Genomic DNA, 16,788 nt, shown 5'->3' with positions numbered 1-16,788 from the left:
CTGCTGAACAAATCAATCAATCACCAATCAATGTTTATTTATATAGCCCTAAATCACAAGTGTCTCAAAGGGCTGCACAAGCCACAACGACATCCTCGGTACAGAGCCCACATAATGCTTGTCAAAATTATTTAAATGACAGAGTGCTGCCTTTTTTAAGAACCCCTGCGGCCAAGTCGCGAATGTACATAGAGAAAATGCAGAGCTTCTAAACAATACTTTTGTTGTGAATGCCATTCTCAATGACAGAGGGAAGGCTCCACTGACACTGCAACCTAAAACACCAGAGTGAATATCTTATGACTCAAGTTCTGGACCGAGATTGTCATCAATACCATAGTTTTGAGGAGCTGTTCTCCAGAGCATTCCAAACTTTTTAACATATCCCTTACTAGCATCACAGTACCAACAGAATGGTCAAGGGCTCAGGTTGTCGCAGTGCCTACGAAAGAAAACAAACAAGACACATCAAACTACCAATCCATTTCTCTCTTACTAATCATTTCGAAGGTTATGGAAAGCATTATCAGTGACCACATCTGTAAACATCTGGACAACAACAACCTTCTCATCAACATGTCTACTGTTGTCCTTCCATTCTACACCACTCAATGGTGGAATTATGGTCTGGATATCCAACAAGAAGTAAGAGTCATACACTAGATATCAAGAAAACTTTTGACAAGTTTGGCATTGTGGACTATTGGCCAAGATCACCTGCTTTGGAATCTGTAGTCACACATTTAACTGGTTAGGCTTTAGTCTGAGATGGTTTTATTTCCAACTCTAAGGTGTTAGTTGCTGATTTACCACAAAGTAGTGTCCTTGGTCCTCTATTGTTCCTCATGTTCTTAGATGATTTTGCCTCCCATCTCAACGACTTTCATCTTTTTGCTAATGATTCCACCTTTCAACCAGTAATCAAAAATTCTGCAAATGGCATAGTTTGTACAAATAGTTTGCTACAGGACTTACATGCTATTGAGAAGTGGGCTTTTGACTGGTGTATTACTTTCAATACTTTCAACACCAGCAAGACGGAGAAAATGATTATCAGCGGAAAAGGCGGAAAGACACATACCTCGCTCTACTTCATGGATAACCAGCTCTCGTCCGCCAAGAGTATCACTCTGCTTGGTGTAACCATCACTAACACTCATACCTGGACACCGTATCTCACAAGTCTTACCAAGAAGACTGCCAAGCGACTTTATATACTTAACCGGTGTAGGCATCTGCTCCCCTCCAAGGCCAGAATTACCATCTGCAAGGCCAACATACAGTAAGACCTCTTATGGAAATTGCTTCACCAATCTGGAGTGGAGCAAGTACCACTGCACTCAGTCTTCTCAGCAGACTTCAGAGAAAAGCACTTTGTCTTTTGCGTATTGAAGACCCAATCAGAGCTTGTATCTACCCATTGGAGCTGAGACGGGATGCACCTTCTATAGACATTTATTTTTTAAACCATCCTTGGAGCTTTGTGCTATCCTACCAAGATTTCACTTAAGTACCCGGACAACAAAATTGTTCACTACAGCACATACATACTGCATATTCATCCCCAGGTCTCGCAGGCATATACATCAGTCTTCAAGCATACCACGAGCATTCCGTTTGTTGAACTCACTTCCAACTTACACATCACCTCCATCACCAAAAAAGTCTTCTTTTAGTCACATGGTATTTGTTACCATTGAAGTATTGGATATAATAATTATTTTGATATTGAAAATGTACATTTGAAATGTAATTTAGTTTTTGGACTGCTTTTCATCAGTAATTATGTCAACATTAGGTCATTTTAAAAATACATTTAAAACAAGACAAGAGAGAACTGTCTTGAGTGAACTTGCAAAAACATTAGCCCCCTGGTGTTGTTTTTTTTAAGAACTAACTACAAAAAGCTAGTCAAAGACCCTCTATGAGACATGTGAGCGCTCTTGTTTTTAAGGCCCTACTGCAAACGCTAGTCAAAGATCACCTACATTTTTACTTAAAAAGCATTCCACTAATATTAGACCTGCTTCTTTGTAAATATGCAAAATAGTGTCTTTACATACGTGACATTTGCTCTATTTAAACAAAGGATTTAGGGTGATGAGTGTGATGCAGCTGGCCTTCCATCTGTTGTTAGCGTAACAGCAGTTAGCGCGTCACCAAGGGGATGTTTAGCTTTGATGCATATTCACGCTGCTTTTAACACGCATGCTAACCAGCGTTTCATACAGCGCTATATTCACTCAAGCAGACACAGCGTGGAATTTGTTTTCACCATTTTATTGTCGATACAGATTTCAGCAAGGCGATGAACATGTAGTATTATACATATTTATTTGTATACTAATAAGTCATGATAATATCACACAACATCATTGGCTTGATGCCTCAAACATGCAGATTTTATTGTAAGCATTAAAACGCTGTGCTAATAATAGCAGGGCGGCAATTTACAACTATATCATTCAATTAGGTCCTGACTAACTATCTTGGTAAAACAAAAACACAATTATCAAGCGTCATTTGACAGTATTGTTAAAATACAGTTATTTCGTTTGATAACTCATTGAGCTACAATTGACACTGTGGTTCATTAACAATGAAACTCACATTAATTTATATTATTTTTGTTGGTGAATGTTGTGAAAATTAATTATGTGATTACACCTCCCAACTATAACTTTGTAGGAATAATAGGCCATAGTGTTTTTTTTGTGATGTCAAAAGACCATTTTAAGAAAAAAAGAGAGCAACTTTTCTACTGATATAGTATTTTAATGTATCTAAAATTCAATAACATATTAAATAATATATTCCATTTGATCTATTTTTTTCTGTTTTAATGTGAAGACAGTGTACAGTGTTGCCTTCTAGTTAATTGATGTTTGACAAGTATGGACACTATTTATTTTGTGATTTTTAGAAATATATGCCTTGAAAGTCTTTATGAGCCCTCCACACAGCTTTCACACACACACACACACACACACACACACACACACACACACACACACACACACACACACACACACACACACACACACACACACACACACACACACACACACACACACACACACACACACACACACACACACTTATAAACACTCCATATTCTCTAGATACACTTCATACATTATAAAGCATATGTCATTTTTACATTAAAACTTCAAACGATACTCAAATCTCAATGTACTCAAAGGTACTTAAAAATCTCAGATGGAACACTTCCTACTTTTGTGTGCTCTATTTGGTACTCAAGAATTGTATCTCTATATTACTGACAACATCAGACACAGTGGACTAGTTAAGGGTTAAAACATTGTTTTCGATGTTAATGTGAATACTCCTTATTCTTCCTGTATCCCTCCGTAGGTTTTCTTCGGCACTAAAGCAACTTATATTTGTTTTACTAACTAATACTGATTTGCAACATCAGACATAGTGGTGAAGGAAGGAAATTCATTGCTGCTGCTTGTATTCGCGACCTTGTCCTTTCGGTCATTGCATTACTCAAAGTTCATAACCATAGGTGAGGCTAGGAACATAGACCGACCTGTAAATAGAGAGCTTCTTCTTCACCGCAACAGACCGGTGCATTACTGCAGATGCCGCACCAATCCGTCTGTCAATCTTGCGTTCTATTCTTCCCTCACTCGTGAACAAGACCCTGAGATACTTGTACTCCTCCACTTGAGGCAGAACTTCACTCCCGACCCAAGGAGTGCAGTCCACCCTTTTCCGACTGAGAACCATAGCCTCAGATTTAGAGGTGCTGATCCTCATCCCAGCAGCTTCACACTCGGCTGCAAACCGCCCTAGTGAACGCTAGGGACCATATGGCCCATAGCAAAAGACCCTGGATCCCGTACTCCTGGAGCACCTCCCACAGGCTACCGCGAGGGACACGATCGAAGGTGTTTTCCAAATCCACAAAACACATGTGGACTGGTTGAGCAAACTCCCATGCCCACTCCAGTACCCTAGCGAGGGTATGAATCTGGTCCTGTGTTACACGACCAGGATGAAAACCACATTGTTCCTCCTGAATCAGAGGCTCGACTAACGGCCGGACTCTCCTCTCCAGCACCTTGGATTAGACTTACCCCATTTGGACCTGCCGGGTCTGTCCGGCATCCTCCCCCCACCGCCTGATCAACCTCAACACGCTCCTCTCTTCACCCGAGTGTCCAAGACATACAGTTGCATATCTGATGAAACAACTACAAAGTTGATCATCGACCTGCGACCTAGTGTGTCCTGGTGCCACGAGCACTTGTGGGCAAACGTATGTTTGAACATGGTGTTTGTTATGTACAAACTGTGGCTAGCACAGAAGTCCAATAACAGAACACCACTCTGGTTCGGATCATGGAGGCCTTTCCTCCCAATCACGCCCCTCCAGGTTATGCTGTCACTGCCAACGTGGGCGTTGAAGTCACCCGGCACAACGATGGAGTCCCCGGGGGGGACGCGCTGCAGCACTCCCTCCCCTCCAGGGTCCCCAAGAAGGCCAGGTACGTGCAAAGAACAGTCAGAGCCTGTCCACCGACCCGAAGGTGCACGGGAATAACTCTCTTGTTCACCGGGGATGACTCCAACACAGGCGCCAAGCCGGGGAGCTAATAAAAAGCCCACACCTGCTCGCCGCCTATTCCCCGCGGCAACTCCAGCATATAGTAAAGTCCAACCCCTGTCAAGGAGTTTGGTTCCAGAGCCTATGTTGTGCGTTAAGGTGAGCTCAACTATATCTAGACGGTATCTATCGACGTCATGCACAAGCTCAGGCTCCTTCCCCGCCAGAGAGGTGACATTCCATGTCCCGACAACCAGATTTGGCAAGCAAGGATCGGGTCGTCGAGGCATTCGCCTTCGACTGCTACCCAGTCCGCATGGCACGGGACTCTCATGGATCTCCCTGCAGGTGGTGGGTCTGTAGAGGGGCGGTTCCACGCTGTGCCTGGCCGGGCTCCATGGAGGAAGTACCGGCCATGGGGGCTTGCTGACGAGCCCCGAAGTGGTTCCTCAATGTTTCTTTCTTCATAAGAGTCTTCTGAATCGCTCTTAGTCTGAACCATCACCTTGGACCAGTTTGCCTTGGGAAACCCTACCAGGGGCATGTAGCCCCCGACAACATAGCTCATTGGATCATTTGGGTACTCAAACTCCTCCATTGATTGATTTGATTGAAACTTTTTTTAGTAGATTGTACAGTTCAGTACATATTCCGTACAATTGACCACTAAATGGAAACACCCAAATACGTTTTTCAACTTGTTTAAGTTGGGGTCCACGTAAATCAATGCATGGCTCACCACGTTAAGGTGGCGATTCATGGAGGAGTATATTCGAGTCACAAATTGTAAACAGAGTATTGTTGGCAGTTTTTGGATGGTTATTTATTGGGATTCATGGGCGAAATAGAGGACCTCCCTTTGGCTCCGTTGTAAGCTGACTTTTATCTATGTTTATTTACGAGTTGGAATGCATTAAAAAAAATAAATGCATCCGTCGTCATGTCTTTCATAAAAATTGTGAACAATAGGCAAAATTCACAAAAAGTTCAGTTCCCCTTTAAAGTTTAGACATTTTTTTCAACTTTAATGTGAAGACTCCTTTTTCTACGTGTATCGATCTGTAGCTTCTTTTCGGAGTACCCTACTAATAACTCATGGTTGTAGATATGCAATGGCAAAAATAGTGGACTAGTTGACGGTTTTAACCTTTTTTTCTGTTTTAATGTGAATATTGCTTATTGTCCCTGTATCATTCTGTGGGTTCTCTTCGGCACTTGAGTATATCCCTACTACTACTACCAGCTAATTAATAGTCATAGATGTGCTACATCAGACATAGTGAACTAGTTGAACGTTACAGTAGAACATTTTTTTTCAGCTTCAAGCTCATTCTTCCTTTACCCCTCTGTGGGTTCTTTTTGGTTCTCAAGCATCCTACAACCACTACTTCTAACTAATGGTCATAGAATTGCAACTGCAGGGATAGTGGACTAGTTGAAAGTGAGAAATGTTTTTTCCGTTTTAATGTGAACATTGCTTATTGCCCCTTTCTGTAGGTTCTCTTCGTCACTCGAGTATTTTACTACTACTACTACTTACTACCGGTAATAGTCATACAATTACAATTACACGCGTAGTGGACTAGTTAAGGTTAGTACCTTTATTCAGTTTTAATGGGAAGATTGCTTGTTCTCCCTGTTTACTTCTGTGGGTTATTTTCTGAAATCAAGCATATTTCTATATTACTTACTTTCTTAGATTTGTAACAGCAGATGCTGTGGACTAGTTAAAGGCTTAAACATTATGTTGTGAGTGTTAAGACTTGTTTTCTCTGTATCTTTATCTGGGTTATATTCTGTTCTTGAGCAGCCTACTACTATACTACTACTGCTGCTACTACTGCGACTAATAATAACACCTAATAGTCATAGATTGTCTATGTCAAGCACAGTGGTTAGCACCTTGTATCAGTTTTAATGTGGACTTGGCATGTATTTCCTGTTTCCTTCTGTGAGTTCTATTCGGCTTTCGAGCATCGTACCACAGTCTAAAAAAATACTTTGTGAATGTGAATGAATGGTTGTGCATCATGTGTGACTGACAGGTGATCAGAGCTCCGCCTCTAGAGCAGTATGGTCACCCGAGATCGGATATTATAATAATATTTAAAAACATGTCTTGATGAATGGGTGTAAATTAAGTACACATGATTAAATAGCGGCTAAGTGCACATGTATGTTAGCCCCCCAACCCCCTGAACGTGGTGCAATAATGTCAGCCCATTAGCACATCTGTTCTTTGTCGCCACTCCATAAATTAGCCTGGTCGTTATTGAAGTGACGACTGTCGGCTTCGTTAATGAAGGCCATTTTTCACCATTTCATCAGCTTCCATTATTTGTTCAACACGAGGAGTCGGATGTAGTTCGCACTCCTTTATTTTTGTTGTTGCCACACTCTCCATAACCGTCTATTGTCTCCATGTCCTTTGCAGGTTTTGTCATATGCAAAAGCCTATGTTTTTGCCTTGCTTTTTATGTTCCTTCTCTGAGCAGTGAGGCAGAAGACACTCCCTCTATTCCATTATTCTTCTTTTTTTATCATGATTATTTATAAAGTCTGTTCTGATTCATTTTTTTCTTCTCTCTGTTTTGTTCTCCTCTGCAGTGAAGCGGTCGGTAGATTTTAAGTCGCGGGGCGTTAAATTGTTCCCTGGCAAAGACTCCAGCAGCAAGTTTTCAATCTGTGAGTTCATGTTTTTATGTCACTGTGGCTAATGAACTGACGTGTGTTGATGGCCTTGCTTTTTTTTATCCCTCTTTTTAAGGTTTGATTTGCCTGCTTTTGCCTCTTAAAAATGTTTGTTCTCAATGCTTTTGCGCCACGGATTAGTCCAATTTATGTGGACAATATGCAAAACTCCCTTTATAAAAACCATTTTTTTTCTTGTGAAAGGTCCCCCGTTATGCAAAAGTGACTTTTTAATGATGCTCGAACAGTAATATGTGTCCCTAGATTCTGTTTATGAGGACAACATAGGAGAAAAAGTGATCCACTTTCTCACGTTTGCTCCATTTCAGAGAGAAAAGGCACTCAAGTGCTCACTTTTGAAGTTTCTGCTTTTTATAACATCATAAAATAAAAAACTCCTCCCTTAAAGACATACACCGTCACTGATCCAGCTTTGTAAAAATATATCAATTAAAAAGGCTTTGCTGAACATGTGGTTAGCTGTAAGTCTGATGTTGTTAAAATGTGCATGTCGCTAAGCTAATGTTGCTAACGTTTGACTTAATTTGCGATTGGGATTTGTACATGTGATCAACTTAAGAGGTATATGTTTACCAACATTTTAGCTGACTTGTACAAAACAGTATTTGACGTTAGCGATTCCGACTGTGTTTATTTATTCTACACGCTAACAACATTTCATACGTTGTCGCTTGCGATGACGTCGTTCAAGACGGTGGTTCACAAGCAGATGTTTTGTGTGACATTAGAAGCTTATTTGACGATAAAATATTTAAGCAACTGGGCCAACCTAGCATGATGTTGCTTATAAAATGTAGTATGTGTAATGTTAGCAGTAGGGTTACAACCATACTTGCCAACCCTCCCGATTTTCCCGGGAGACTCCCGAATCCAGTGCCTCTCCTGAAAATCTCCCGGGGCAACCATTCTCCCAAATTTGTCCCGATGTCCACCCGTACGATAATATTGGGGGCGTGCCTTAACGTCTTCAACAACCTGTCGTCACGTTCGCTTTTCCTCCATACAAACAGCGTGCCGGCCCAGTCACACAATATATGCGGCTTTAACACACACACACAAATGAATGCATGCATACTTGGTCAACAGCCATACAGGTCACACTGAGGGTAGCCGTATAAACAACTTTACCACTGTTACAAATATGTGCCACACTGTGAACCCACACCAAACAAGAATGACAAACACATTTCGGGAGAACATCCGCACCGTAACACAACATAAACACAACAGAACAAATACCCAGAACCCCTTGCAGCACTAACTCTTCCGGGACGCTACAATATACACCCCCCGCTACCACCAAACCCTGCCCCCCCAACCACGCCCACCTCAACCCCCCTGCCCCCCATCTCCCGAATTCGGAGGTCTCAAGGTTGGCAAGTATGGTTATAACGGTAGTGTAGATACCGCGGTATTGTTCAGTTCAGTTTCAGTTTCAGTATTTTTTTAAAAAATCTGAACAATAATGCCGTGACCTGTGACGGTATCAAACGAAAATTTGCTGAGTGTAGTTTTTTTCTGGCGCTTTTGCTTTGGCGGATCCGAAAATAAACTACATCTTTGCGGTTGTCATTATTAGAGTTTATGTGCATGTAGTACAAAAGCCCGCAGCTGCTGAAACTGAAGCAAAGAGTGACAGCTGTGCCTCTTGCAGCCTGTAACAATGCATGCACACGGCGCTTATCGAGGCTAGCTAACTTATGAAGTTAATTTTCATTTATCGTTCGGTTAATTGATTTTTTGAATATCGGCCCAGGTCTAATTTTTAAAAATGTTTAACAGTTACGACATCGGTGCTTGCAAGACACATTGTTGATCTTCTTTGTCATTACTTTATCATAGTGTTTGTTATTGAAATGTGATGTAATTCCTGCAAATTAAAATATTTGGAAGTTTACATGAAAAAGCTTTGCTCTGAAATTAATAAATGATGTGTTTAAAGATGCTTTCCTTCCTGCTCCAATTAGACTTTCTGGCTTTAATTAAATCTTTGCTGTGATTATACAGCAGCCACAATGGTCACATTGTGGTGTGCTAATGGTTCACAAGCCATTTGACCGTCGTCGCTAAATGATATGGTTTAATTCGGGGGAAATGCCACTTAGACACTTATCAAGCGTGAGTAAGAGGAAAAGAGCGCTTTTTTTTCTTCTAAGATGTCAGCGAACACTTTAATCGCACAGAGATTTCACACACTATTTATTTTTCCAGTCCTCTGTATTGCTGATCATACACACACATGCACGCACACACACGCACGCGCACACACAGCCTCAATGCTCGAACACCCAATGTATGAAAATCACATCACTTTTGCGTTGCATCGAACAAAGACTGCTAATATCCAGCCACACAATAAATCATTTGTGCATTTTAGGTTTCATGGACGCGGGAAGCTTGCACACTTCCAAGGACAGACTCCACATGCACGAGAACAAAAGTCTGCTCGTCCACACGTTTTTTCCCTTGCTTAATTGGATTACGAGCTTGCGTCATTTATTTGAGAAAGAAAAAAATGTGCTCAGACTAGTTACAGAAAGTTATACTGTACTGTCATTGAATAGCTCAGCTTCATACCTCCACTATTAAAAATGTATATATATTATGCATGCGTTTTATATACCTTATTTTCCGGACTATAGAGTGCACCGGTATATGAGCCTCACCCACTAAATTTTAGGAGGAAAACAATATTTTCCATATATTGGCCCCACCAATAAGTCGCAAATATACAGTATACTGTACGTTGTGAAATGAGTTATTTACACATAAATATTTTGTAAATGTTTACACACTATAAAATACTGGGTTATTTTGATAACCCAATTTATCAGTTGCGAGTGTTTGGTTACATTTTTGAGTTACTTTTATGAAGAGCAATCCATTTTTTGGGTTATAAGAGTATTATTTTAACTCAATTTCTGGGTTTTCAAAACTATGAACCATTTTTGGGTTGTTTTTCGATAAGTAACGCATTTTTTGGTTAAAGGCTTTTTTTATTAAAAAGGTTATTTTTTCTTGAAAGGAATTGTATTAAGGATTAATCTCATCCTGGGAGAACGATCCATGCAGTAAAATGTAACCCCGGTTATGACAACTATGACCATACACGGCAATTATTGTAAAAAAAAAAAAAAGTCACTCATATCTTGCTTTTGAGTATATTTTAATGGAATAACAATACTTTTGATCAGTAGTTGGGAAGGAGTAGGACAAACATTAAAATTTTATGATTTGGAACCAACTATACCAACTATTGGGTCAAATAAGTGTACATTTCTTCTCACTCCTTTTCAAATATGTTAAAAAAAAAAAAAGAAAAAAAAGGTCCATTGCTCATTTTGTTTATTTTTTTCGTTTTCATTGTTTTCATTTTGTTATAATTGCTGTTAAGGCTATAGCACTGTATTGGATCAGGCTTGCTCTTGATTTTGTTTGCATATTTGAAATAAAATATATAAAATCAAATCAAATTAAATCAAAATCAAATCAAGGAGCGCTAAATTGCGCAACCCAATAGTAGGGTTTGGAATAACCCAACATGGTAGTGAGAATAACTCAGCATAACTTGTGTTAAATAAATTCAACCCAATAGTTGGGTTATGAATCAACCAACATTGAATTAGCATAACTCAACTTTTTGGTTAAATAATTCAACGCAAAAGTTGGGTTGAAAAAATGTATGAATTTTTTTGTGTGTACTTACATACCATATAGGTGAACTGAACTTTTTTTTTAAATGTTGCCTATCCTTCACAATCATTATGAGAGACAAGAACACGTCTTTTTTTTAATTTTTATTTTTAAAGATAATAAAAAAAACGCTTGGAAGATATGGCTAATGGGAGTCACTGTTGTAGCCTTTAAAGCCTTCTAAAACAATTTCAAAACCCTACATCAACATTTTATATACACACTGCAACTATATACATATATATATAATGTAGTAACAGACATGATCATAACAATATGTAATATGTACAATATTTACCGTATTTTGGTTATTTTAATCATTGCCAGAACTACTTCTTCGGCACATTTATTTCCGTTTCCATAGCAGCGCACGTGCGACAATGTGTGTTCCTACTTCTGGATACAACACGCTTGTGTGTGTTCTAATCATGGCAGATTCGGTACCAAACAACTTAGACGACTATTTTTGGACAAATGAGGATTCACAACCTTATCTTTTTGAATCTGAATTTATGGAGGTTGAATTACTGCTTCTAGAAGCCCACGAATGAAGAGTGAGTCGTTGGAGCGAACGGAAGCCGATAGAGTGAGGTAAGGGTCAATTGAAGCTGTAAATAGTGGAACTTGAAGCCAAGCTATTTTGACATAAATGGTGTGCTTGCCCATAATTACCCGGAAAAAAACGTCCTCGGCCAGCTGGACCAAACGCACAACTGTCCATTGAGTGAGTCACATTTTAATATCAATCATGATACACGCAACACATCATGCGTGTTATTACAACTACAGTGCATACGCTGTCTGGCTAGTTGTGTACAAACAAAACATAAAATGTGGGCTAATACTTTACACACACTGTAATATGAGTGTTTATGTTTTTCAGTCAGTACAGATTGGTGTCTTATCGCATTGTGTTGAGCATTACAAACTCATACGCGTTTTGTGTCATCGTAGAAGCTAGCTTATCTCTTACCGTAGTTAGCTTCCACGGCTAATACCATAGCACGCCAATGTGTTAGTACGCTACAAAAAGAGTTCATTTTCTTCACTCTTACAATAACAATGTCGCTACAGCTTGGTTACTATACGGGTTACTGAACGTAAATGAACTATTGTTGACGGTTTTTGCATGCATTTCTAAAGTGATTTAGATGTAGAATTGCTTGCTCCCATTAGCTGCATTGCTAGCCACCAAGAACGAGCCAATTTTTAAATGTTAAAAAGCGGGGAAAAAACTAAACATTTTTGTATTCTTGTCTCTCATAAAGGTTGTGAACAATAGACAAAATTCCCAAAAAAGTGTGGTTCCCCTTTAAGTGTTTTCAAATTGTGCCTGTCACATGGCAGTAAAACGGTTGATCAAACAAAACAGAAGTCATCATCATGGACTTGATAGCTGCGTAAGCGAGCTTTACAATCAGCCAAACAGACTTAATTACTCCAGGGTTACGTCTTGGTGCATTTACTGAGGAATTTACGAAACAGAAACAATACAAAAATAATGCCATTGTAAGTTAATGATACTAACACATTCACTTGTAAATGTGTTAGTATATTAGCTAATGCTAACAACACTATCTTTATTACATCACGATAGCAGACATCACATATGGGACGATTTAGTAATTATGAATAGTTATAGTTATATTGTAAGACTTACAGACATTGCTTGGAGTGATAAATGAAGAATACTTTCGAGCAGACATGCTATGGACGGTTTTACTTTCAGTTCAAAGCATTAAATCAAGAAGTAAATTTTCAACCCGCATCACCCACAGTGAGCAAACTTGTCCAACAGATGCCGCCATAGCACAAACAATAACACAATTTCAATGTGTCTGCTTTTGTCTATTGAAAATTATTGAACACAAAACATTATGGCTGTTAGTGAAGAAAAATCCATTAATTAACCCGCACCGTATTATGAACCGCATATATATATATATATATATATATATATATATATATATATATATATATATATATATATATATATATATATATATATATATATATATATATATATATAGTCCGGAATGTACAGTCTATTTTATTTATTTATTTACAAAAATACCTATTTCATACTTTTAAATATAATGTATAAAGTAGTAGTAATAGTTTGAACGTCTTAAAAACAAACAAAATAAGATTAAAAAAGAAAAATAACAATAACAATAATGTAAATACAAATACTTCACAATGAAAACAATACATAATGATTAGGTTTTTCATATCCAAAAAAGAGTGGGAAGAAGTGAAATATACTTACTCCCACACCTTATTCATAAAATTGATAATTGTGTCTTATTTTAATATATTGTTAATAATATTTATCTCAAATATGAATTTTTTTTGGCACACACACACACACACACACACACACACACACACACACACACACACACACACACACACACACACACACACACACACACACACACACACACACACACATGTATGCACACCAAATACTCAGTAAATAAATACCCAAATAATAATAATAATCTCAACACATTGTGATTGTTACTAATAATCATTATAATATTTATTGAAAATAATTTATTTGTCTCTTTTAAACTGAAACTACGATTGAACATTCATATAAAGACATATATTTTGTAATAAAGACATAAAGACGTTCTAATTATTTCAATAAAATAAAGTATTTAAAATAACAAATACAGTGAAATTGTTGTATTATATAAAATGTAATTCAAATCCAAATAAATTAAATATAATACATCAATTTGCTAATATGTTTTCATTTCAGCTAATGCTGAAATGTAATATATCATAATATATAATATAATATAATATATAATTACCTGCATTGTTTTGTTATGAAATAATATGTTGTAGCTTTTCATAATTGTAACTTTTTTTTACGATGATGCAAAAATTTTGCAGATATGAGAATTTGACAGCCTTGCCAGTTAGCGGTAGTTCTCCAAAATAATTTTGCTTCCATAAACCAAACAATGTTACTTTATATTATTTTATTTGGCACTCCTGAGTCCTGCAACAGTCTCGTAAGATCCAATTTAAGAAATGTTATGTATTGTTTTGTACAACCAAACCTGCTTTCGGCTTTTGCAATACTGTCATGTGATTGACATTTGACTGCACGGCCAATGAAATTCAACGATCTTTAACAAATTTAGCAATCTTGCTAATTTGACTCATGCGTGGTTCATATCAGAACTATTTGTGTCAGCATTTGAATAAATAGTTAGTTGTCGAGTTAATTAATTTCTGGTGTCGATTATTATTAACTCTACGTCACACCCACAGTGAGGTCTTGTGGACAAACACGTCCGCGGGTAAGATAGCAGGTGGCGGCTGCTAGCTTATGTGTACGCGTGCCGTTTGGACGAGATAGTTTGTTGCTTTGTTGGAGCGACTAATTTGACCATCTGGACTATTTAAAAGTGCACCGGAGGGACTGCAAACAACAGCGACGCTACAAACGGATATGATGGCACACCAGGCGTATTACAAAAAGGATGGACACGCGCGTATCATCGCGTTTTGTGCTCGGCTAGATTGCTAAACCAGTCAGAAAAGCGAAACATTAACATCTGAACCGATTGCAGTCGCACTGATTAACATCAACATTCTTCACATCTGCTGTCAGCAACGTCTGTTTTCTTCATCCACCACATTAGGTACACCTGCACAATACAACAACACCCAGTCTAAAGGCTGTGTCATAAAAATAAGATTTAGGCAAAATCAAAATGGTCAACTATCTGTGCATCTTACAGCGCATTTTTAGTGGGGAACACGTCCAGTACACTGAACATATGTAAGTACTGTACATTTTAATCAGAACACACTTGCTTGTATCATTTAGGGAGTTTTCGAGTCATCATAAAAAAATGAGTGAGCTGTTGTCCAAAATTTTTTCGCGGGGGGCCAGTTTGATACATTTTGTACATTAAAACACATAACATTAAAAGTAATACAATGTAAATGAATATATGCTCAACCAGGGGTTCTCAAACTTTTTTAACTCTGGGGCCATATTGGGTCAAAAGAATGTGGCCGGAGTCTGGGCTATTTAATTATGTGTGTGTATGTATATATATATAAATATATATATATATATATATATATATATATATATATATATATATATATATATATATATATATATATATATATATATATATATATATATATATATATATATATATATATATATATATATATATATATATATATATATGTATATATATATATATTTAAATATATATATATATATATATATGTATATATATATATATATATTTAAATATATATATATATATATATATATATATATTTAAATATATATATATATATATATATATATATATATATATATATATATATATATATATATATATATATATATATATATATATATATATATACAGTATATATATATATACATGTATATATGTATGTGTGTGTGGGAAAAAAAATCACAAGACTACTTCATCTCTACAGGCCTGTTTCATGAGGGGTTCCCTCAATCATCAGGAGAAATCTCCTGATGATTGAGAGAACACCATATACAGCACGGTAAGATGCACAGGTTGTCGGCCGTTGTATTTCTTTAAATCCTAATTTGGGGGGAATTAGGGCAAGTTTAGTTTTTATTTTGTCTTTAGACTATCTTTCTGTCACGGGCCAATAAAATACAGACTGTGGGCTGCACTTTGGACACCCGTGGTGTAAGCTAACCCAAAAGCATGAGAAAAGGTGCTTTTATTTGTTTCGACACATTCATGGTTATGCTGTTTTTGAAACTCCTGACCACTCATTTGTCAGATAAAGTGAAAGTAAACATTTTACACAAAAAGTGTTTTGTCAAATTACCAGGAAATTTGGTAGACACGTATCGGACTGACAAGCACACGTGTGTAAAATTTGAGCAAGATTGGTTGAAAAACATGGCCGCTAACTGTCCATACGGTAAGTCTAATGATGATAAAACGTTGACATCTGTAATACATGTATGCTAACAAGTTTTCCAAACCTGTAGGGGGCGTCACATTTTTGCAACTAACGTGGCCTCACTAGTCTCGAAAACAGCAATGCATGGCAACAGGTGTAGCTTCACCATCAAGCATGAAACACAACACCCTTAATAATTCAACACAAATAGTCTGTCTGGAGAATATTGTTCTCAACATCAAGATTTAAGAATGAAAGATTAAAGTACTCAGCATGTTTTGGTGTGTGTTTTTTTTTTAAACCATGCCCGGGATAAAGAAAGTAGCCCACGGCGCGTTGTCTTTGCTTTAGTACGCCGACACACTTCTCCCTTCAGGAATGTTATCAACGAGATGCTGCCCTAATTCTCCACCCACTGGTGAGAACTTTGGGATTATACAAATAACTTGAAACTTTCAGCGCGATATTGTTAAAAATGTACGATGATTTATACCTAATGAGGCACTAAATTCGCTGGAATCATTGATGAATAAGTCATGGTGTTAGCAGCGAATCACGACTGTTCTAAAGTAGTTTGTTTAGGAAGCCTCAGGAGCGACTTCACTCGAGGGTCGTCAAAGCAAAGCTAACTTTTGCCCAACTTAAAAAAAACAAAAAACTTGTAAAAGACCCACAGATAGTTGGAGGGGATACAAAATCCGTCTTTCTTTAACATTGCGTTCATACTTGTGATTTAGTACCTTGGTCCGGAATACAAATTCAAAAAAGTTACTTGGTGTGCATTTTTCATAAGATTGCCTATGAGTTCACTCGGTTTTTGTCGCGGCACCATAATCTGCTTTGTAAAGAACATGTTGCAGACTTGA

At 37.7% G+C, this 16,788-nt stretch overlaps 1 protein-coding gene across 1 annotated transcript in view; it reads left to right on the top strand.

Moving 5' to 3' along the window:
* csmd3b (CUB and Sushi multiple domains 3b) overlaps window positions 1-16,788 on the top strand; it is an 822,373-nt gene that overhangs the window by 512,237 nt on the left and 293,348 nt on the right. Inside the window, exon 7 of the mRNA XM_062056514.1 lies at window positions 7,184-7,261. Within this exon, the coding sequence (XP_061912498.1) occupies window positions 7,184-7,261 (78 nt within the window). The remainder of the gene's footprint in view (window positions 1-7,183; window positions 7,262-16,788) is intronic.

Source organism: Entelurus aequoreus, linkage group LG08, assembly GCF_033978785.1.
Source record: "Entelurus aequoreus isolate RoL-2023_Sb linkage group LG08, RoL_Eaeq_v1.1, whole genome shotgun sequence".
Lineage (NCBI taxonomy): Eukaryota > Metazoa > Chordata > Actinopteri > Syngnathiformes > Syngnathidae > Entelurus > Entelurus aequoreus.
This window is presented reverse-complemented; position numbering and strand designations above follow the sequence as displayed.